Source organism: Penaeus vannamei, chromosome 18 (assembly GCF_042767895.1).
Source record: "Penaeus vannamei isolate JL-2024 chromosome 18, ASM4276789v1, whole genome shotgun sequence".
Taxonomy (NCBI): domain Eukaryota; kingdom Metazoa; phylum Arthropoda; class Malacostraca; order Decapoda; family Penaeidae; genus Penaeus; species Penaeus vannamei.
The window spans coordinates 27,246,706-27,254,528 of NC_091566.1; the positions used below are offsets into that span (position 1 = coordinate 27,246,706).

The 7,823-nt window shown below is 39.4% G+C and overlaps 1 protein-coding gene across 1 annotated transcript; it reads right to left on the reverse strand.

Moving 5' to 3' along the window:
* Positions 1-448: 448 nt before the first annotated feature.
* LOC138864814 (fap1 adhesin-like) lies at positions 449-3,352 on the reverse strand. Its single transcript, XM_070133417.1, has 2 exons — positions 3,307-3,352; positions 449-2,043 (listed from the first exon to the last, which is right to left on the reverse strand). The coding sequence occupies exons 1-2, from the start codon at positions 3,350-3,352 to the stop codon at positions 449-451; spliced, it is 1,641 nt and encodes a 546-aa protein (XP_069989518.1).
* Between the last annotated feature and the right edge of the window lie 4,471 nt (positions 3,353-7,823).

Here is a 7,823-nt window from a genome sequence, read left to right on the forward strand (position 1 = left end):
CAGTGAGGCTGCTATAGTGAGTGTGATGGAGAGTCTGAAATAGTGAGTCTGTGATGGAGAGTCTGACACAGTGAGGCTGCGATAGTGAGTGTGATGGAGAGTCTGAAATAGTGAGTCTGTGATGGAGAGTCTGACACAGTGAGGCTGCGATAGTGAGTGTGATGGAGAGTCTGAAATAGTGAGTCTGTGATGGAGAGTCTGAAATAGTGAGGCTGCGATAGTGAGTGTGATGGAGAGTCTGAAATAGTGAGTCTGTGATGGAGAGTCTGAAATAGTGAGTCTGTAATGGAGAGTCTGACATAGTGAGGCTGCTATAGTGAGTGTGATGGAGAGTCTGATAATAGTGAGTCTGTGATGGAGAGTCTGACATAGTGAGGCTGTGATAGTGAGTGTCATGGAGAGTCTGAAATAGTGAGTCTGTGATGGAGAGTCTGAAATAGTGAGGCTGCTATAGTGAGTGTGATGGAGAGTCTGAAATAGTGAGTCTGTGATGGAGAGTCTGACATAGTGAGGCTGCGATAGTGAGTGTGATGGAGAGTCTGAAATAGTGAGTCTGTGATGGAGAGTCTGAAATAGTGAGTCTGTGATGGTGAGTCTGAAATAGTGAGTCTGTGATGGAGAGTCTGACATAGTGAGGCTGCGATAGTGAGTGTGATGGAGAGTCTGAAATAGTGAGTCTGTGATGGAGAGTCTGACATAGTGAGGCTGCGATAGTGAGTGTGATGGAGAGTCTGAAATAGTGAGTCTGTGATGGAGAGTCTGATATAGTGAGGCTGCGATAGTGAGTGTGATGGAGAGTCTGAAATAGTGAGTCTGTGATGGAGAGTCTGACATAGTGAGGCTGCGATAGTGAGTGTGATGGAGAGTCTGAAATAGTGAGTCTGTGATGGAGAGTCTGACATAGTGAGGCTGCGATAGTGAGTCTGATGGAGAGTCTGAAATAGTGAGTCTGTGATGGAGAGTCTGACATAGTGAGGCTGCGATAGTGAGTGTGATGGAGAGTCTGAAATAGTGAGTCTGTGATGGAGAGTCTGACACAGTGAGGCTGCGATAGTGAGTGTGATGGAGAGTCTGAAATAGTGAGTCTGTGATGGAGAGTCTGACATAGTGAGGCTGCGATAGTGAGTGTGATGGAGAGTCTGAAATAGTGAGGCTGCGATAGTGAGTGTGATGGAGAGTCTGACATAGTGAGGCTGCGATAGTGAGTGTGATGGAGAGTCTGAAATAGTGAGTCTGTGATGGAGAGTCTGACATAGTGAGGCTGCGATAGTGAGTGTGATGGAGAGTCTGAAATAGTGAGTCTGTGATGGAGAGTCTGGCATAGCGAGGCTGCGATAGTGAGTGTGATGGAGAGTCTGAAATAGTGAGTCTGTGATGGAGAGTCTGACGTAGTGAGGCTGCGATAGTGAGTGTGATGGAGAGTCTGAAATAGTGAGTCTGTGATGGAGAGTCTGACATAGTGAGGCTGCGATAGTGTGTGATGGAGAGTCTGAAATAGTGAGTCTGTGATAGAGTCTGACATAGTAAGGCTGCGATAGTGAGTGTGATAGAGAGTCTGAAATAGTGAGTCTGTGATGGAGAGTCTGACATAGTGAGGCTGCGATAGTGAGTGTGATGGAGAGTCTGAAATAGTGAGTCTGTGATGGAGAGTCTGACATAGCGAGGCTGCGATAGTGAGTGTGATGGAGAGTCTGACATAGTGAGTCTGTGATGGAGAGTCTGACATAGTGAGTCTGTGATGGAGAGTCTGACATAGTGAGGCTGCTATAGTGAGTGTGATGGAGAGTCTGACATAGTGAGGCTGCGATAGTGAGTGTGATGGAGAGTCTGACATAGTGAGGCTGCGATAGTGAGTGTGATGGAGAGTCTGAAATAGTGAGTCTGTGATGGAGAGTCTGACATAGTGAGGCTGCGATAGTGAGTGTGATGGAGAGTCTGAAATAGTGAGTCTGTGATGGAGAGTCTGGCATAGCGAGGCTGCGATAGTGAGTGTGATGGAGAGTCTGACATAGTGAGGCTGCGATAGTGAGTGTGATGGAGAGTCTGAAATAGTGAGGCTGCTATAATGAGACGTTGACAGTGGTTCGTAATAGAAATAATGACAATGATGATGATGAGACCGAAGAGGTGGAGGAGGAGTAGAATAAGGACGATGATGATAATGAAGATGATGATGATGAAGGTAATGATGATGATGAAGATGAATATGAGGATGAAGATGAAGATAATGATAAAGGTGAAGATGATGATGAAGATGAAGACGATGGTGATGATGATGAAGATTATGATAATGAAGATGATGAAGATTATGATAATGAAGATGATGATGATGAACATGAACATGAAGATGATGATGAAGATAATGATGTTGATGATAATGATGAATATGATAATGAAGATGATGAAGATGATGAGAATAATAATAAGGGAACAATAAGAATAACAATAAAGAATAAAAATCATAATAATGATAATAGTAAAAATAATAATAATAATAATACAAATAATAACTATCATTATCATCCTCATCATAATTATGTTAGTGATGATAGCTTCCATGATGATAATCAATGACTGGGATAATGATTTGTAATGATATTGACGACAATGTACAAATAAATAGCAAAACAAAGAAAGGGATTCCTAAGTATCCGATGCTGGAACAAACACAATTGCACAATCTGAAAGAAATTAAATTACACCAAAAAAATAAATAAATGAAAATTAAAAAACAATGCACTGACACGTTGTGGGAAAAAGGATAAAAAAACATTAAGCGGAAGTGCCTCGCCGCTGTTAAGTCAGCAGCATTTTGCGAACTCTCGTGGCGTGCAGCTTCTGTTGATTTTGCAATTTCCGCTCCCAGATGGTCTTCTCATTACAAACCCATTATGTTGGTAATTCAGACCCCCCCCCCTTCCCCTATTGGATTACCCTGCGGAGGAAAAATTAAGAGAGCGAAGAAAATTTTATTTTTTGGAATCAGGTTCTGTTTTGGATATTTTCTATGGTATCTAATCATTTGCGTGGCTGTGGTTCGACCTCGTCTGTTCAAAACAAGACATGCTGATTCTCTATCTCAACTGCATTTCGTAAAGTAAATGATGGTTATATGTTCGAAATAAGGTCATGGCGACAATTTTCATCATAATCAGCTGTGATTAATTGCGGTTCTTGCTGCCTCTTTTCACACTCATTACGTAATTCAGTCCCAAAGTCGTGATAAATTATTTTAAGAGGGTCACTTCGCACATTTGCAATATTATTGCCATGTTTTTCACACTGTGTATAGACATTTTTATTTACTCTTGTCACTATCACAATCACCATAGGTCAGCATAACCTCAAACATTTTTCATGTCATAAATATTCGGCGACTGTTGCACTGCTGTTAGTGTCAACGACACGACACAACTTTTGTCTGCATTTGTCACACTCGTAAATCTGTGGATAGGTTATCAACTTTTGATTATTTTTACGCAATTCAAACTACAACACCGATTATTATTTTATTTATTTATTTATTTTAATTTTATTTATTCTATTTTATTCTATTTTATTTTTATTTACCTGATAAAGATCTAAGCGTTTTGCCTGAGATTTTTTTTCATCACTCACTTTGGGAAATTTTCTTTCAAGTGTATGTGTTTCCTTATACAAAACCCCGCTTATACGCAAAAAATACCAACATACACTCTCATCCTCTCTCTCCCTTACATACCCACCCGACATAACCTCCCAACAAAGCCACGCGCGAAGAGAACGTTATAGATATCCACCCGAACCGCCAACAACCGGACCGCCCAGTCAGCCAGTTAGCGCGCGATCGGCAGACAGCGTCCGGTGTGCGTGCTCGACGGTGGCCAACGAGACACTGCGGCGGCGGGAGTCAGGGATGCTGCGTGTGCTTCTCGTCAGCTGGAAGGGCATGCTCCATAGGTCTCATTCTCAGGAGTCATGCGCTGCTTCGAAACAGCTCGAGACACCTCATGAACCGGAGACGCGTCTGATCTCGTCTTGAGATGAAGTGGCGAAGGGGAGAGCGATGCGAGAGGGATAGGGGAGGGATGATAAGGATGAGGAGGAGCGAAGATGGCGGTAAGGATAGGTAAGATTCGGATGAAGATCGGAATTAGATAAGAATATGATAATAATGGGGCGGGGAGAGGGATAGGGGAGGAATGACAAGAATGAGGAGGAGAGAAGATGATGGTACGGATAGGTAAGACTCGGATGAAGATCGGAATTAGATAAGAATATGATAATAATACGGGTGAAGAAAAATTAGAAATGAATAAAATTGAAATAATGATTGGAATTAATGCGGAAATTATGATAGTAATAATGATATATATATATATATATATATATATATATATATATATATATATATATATATATATATATATATATATATATATATATATGTATGTATGTATGTATATTTGTGTGTGTGTGTGTGCGTGTGTATGTTTGTATGTATATGCATGTATTATTGTATGTATGTATATATATGTATGTATATATATATATATATATATATATATATATATATATATATATATATGTGTGTGTGTGTGTGTAAGTGTGTGTGTGTGCGTGTGTGTGTATACAAATATATATATATAATATATATATATATATATATATATATATATATATATATATATATATATAGACACACACATCCGTCTCTCCCCTTCTCCCTTCTCTCTCTCTCTCGATTATCCTCCCTCCCCCTCGGTGACCCTGACCGTTTGAGTGCAGGCACGAGATTAGATTTTGAGGTCAGAGATTAAAGACTTGAACATATTTTAGGATTTGTATTTACGTGAAAATGACTCTTCATAAACCGACTTGTATAAGCTCTGAATCAATATTCGCTGCCGGTATGAGGCAATCGGGGACTGCGGGCAAAACAATTCATGTTAATTTAAATTGGCTGTAATGGTTATTGTGAAAGAGTAATCACAGCCATTAACATGACGTATGGGATATCAACTAAATCAGGAGAATCTTCATATATTGTCACGCAAACCAATTTACATAATCAACTTGATTTAATGCTTAATTAAGTCTGGTTCGATGTAGTTAATCTTTGTATATGACGTTCACTGCAGAAAAAATCAAATAGATGCAATATATCGTTCTCAAAGAGTTAAAAAGTACAAATGCAAACAAGAAATCATTTATCACGTGATTCTAAAGTCTGAGAGCCAGGGATGGAAAGACTCTCCACACAGTCCCGAGACTTTGCTTCCACTCGGTCCGCCTCCCTCCTCTGAAGAAGAGATTTTCAGAATAATACTCAGGGTCGAAGCTTTCCCCGTCCCCGCGAGGCAGCCCAGGGCGGGTGGCCCTTCGTCGCGCTCTCCTTTTCCATTCTGTCTGTTTTTTCTTTCTGTTTCTTTCTTTCTTTCTGTCTTTTTATGTATTCTTTCTTTCTGTTTCAATGGGCAGTTTTTCCTTTTCCGTTTAGCATGAGTTCCAATCCAGTTTTACGTATCTTTGGGTTTTACTTCTCTTTGGCCTTTTGGTTTGGTTAAAGAAATCCAAGATTTTTTTCATAAAAGCGCTATGTCTGGCGTCGACCTCTCTATTATCACTGGAATATCGGTGCTTAACAGGCCTTTGAGAGCTGAAACTCTCCCGTTGATACTACATCTTATTGCAATATGCAGGGGCGAGTTCTTCATACAACAACCCACGCATTCCTTGTCACTCAAAAGAACATTTTCCTTACTAAGTAAAAATCTGTCTATGTTCGTTATGGTCCCCGAAGCTAGTAGTGAAAAAAAAAATAGCTAAACGTAAAACAAAGCAAAATCTGAACATCAAAGGCAAGACTAAAACTAAAAGAAACAGTGCTAAAACTGAGCACAAAAAGGCGATGCAAAACTGAACTGAAAATGGCAATTCAAGTTAAAGCAGTCAAACATACAAAATTACAAATTAATACACACGACCGCAATTATTCTAAAAAGCGAAATTACAGTAACAGAATGAAGCCATACAGACACATAGAGCCGTACTTCAAAAACATTCGAGAGGAAGCGATCGCGTCCTGGGACTCACCGGCGACTCGATTCCTTACTCCAAAAAAGTCAGTGCTAAGGACTTCGGCGCCTCGGAAAGTGCCGCGAATTCCCTGCGAATCGAAACGAAATTGGTGCGAAATTTTATGCTTGTTGACTTTTTTTCAACTATATCACTTAAAATGCTTATAAATCATTTTTAACGTACAGCTGATCTTATAAAAAGTTTACATTGAGTTGACTAACGCATGTATGTATATGTATGTATGTGTGTATATACATACATATATATATATATATGTGTGTGTGTGTGTGTGTGTGTGTGTGTGTGTGTGTGTGTGTGTGTAAATGTGTTTGTGTGTGTATTTAAACACACACACACACACACACACACACACACACACACACATATATATATATATATATATATATATATATATATATATATATATATATATATATATATATATATATATATATATATATAATGTATGTCTACACACACATACAGTAGGCTACATGAGGCATGAGCTAAGTAATAATTTAGCTGCGCCATGCTAGCAAAATGTGAAATATTTTTTATTTGTACATATTATCATGTTTTATATTAAGCAATGACTATTAAAGGTTGTGCGAAATGCAGTTGCTTCAAGTTCAACAAATTATTAAATTACGGTGAAATAAGTGGATCCGAGTGAGGTGAGAAGTGTTTGGTTATATTCCAATATATACAGTAAAGTCTTCACAACGTATTTCGATTTTAAAATAAATGCTAAATATTCATGCAAATACAATTCATGTTTTCTTCTGTCTTTGTAAATATTATAAAATAAACAGCCGTTGAGTGTTGGCTTAACAGCGCCTCAAGGAGACACATTCCTTCTGGCGCTCCACCACCGCCACTCAGGTTCCAATAATATAACCAGTTCGGGGCGTCGGAACAGCTGGCGCTCGGAGCTTGGGCGTTAAAAGTACGAAACTGGTTCACCGCCACTTGAATGACAACACCCAGCGCTGATGGTAGAGTTTTAAAGCACGGCTCTATAGCCACCTGGCTTTGCGCTCCGTTCGAGGGGGCGCTACCAACTTTCGAGGTAAGTCAAATAAAATTATTCACTACCGGTACACCAGCGATACCTCAGTTTGTTTACATCCGGTGCAGTTCTCCCGCTGTGGTTGATGTTGCTGTATTTTCTTTTAATTACTGGTCCTTATATCTGAGTACGAGGCAATTCTTTACCTCCTGCTTCCCTGGTTCTGAAAATCCGCCAGTTCGACGTCTGTATGGTACCAAAATACTATATAGAACAATATCTTTTTGAATTTCAGCCAAGAGAATGAGATATATCATGTCCGGGTTACCAGCAAAAAACGGAAGCGGTTTGTGAAATGCAATTGTATTCATGTGTGGCAAGTATGCTTCAACATAATTACTTATTAAAAATGTGGATTACAAACATTAGATAATTATGTTAAATGATAATATATCAAGTAGCACAGATATAAAAGAGAAAATGTGGATTACTTGTACTAGATGATGATGATATTAATAATGATTACCAATAATAACCTAAGTAACACGGATATATAAAAAAAAAAACATTTCTTTCACAAATCACAAGATACAGTTGTTCTGCCGCACTCGGGACCATGAATATGCAACACAATTGAAAGAGATTGGTTGCAAGCCAGTTCGCCTGTCCGCTGCAACATGAGGCAGTCCACCGACATACAAATTGGTGAATATGGATTCGCTGTCCTCGACTTCCGTCAGTGGATGGAATTTGT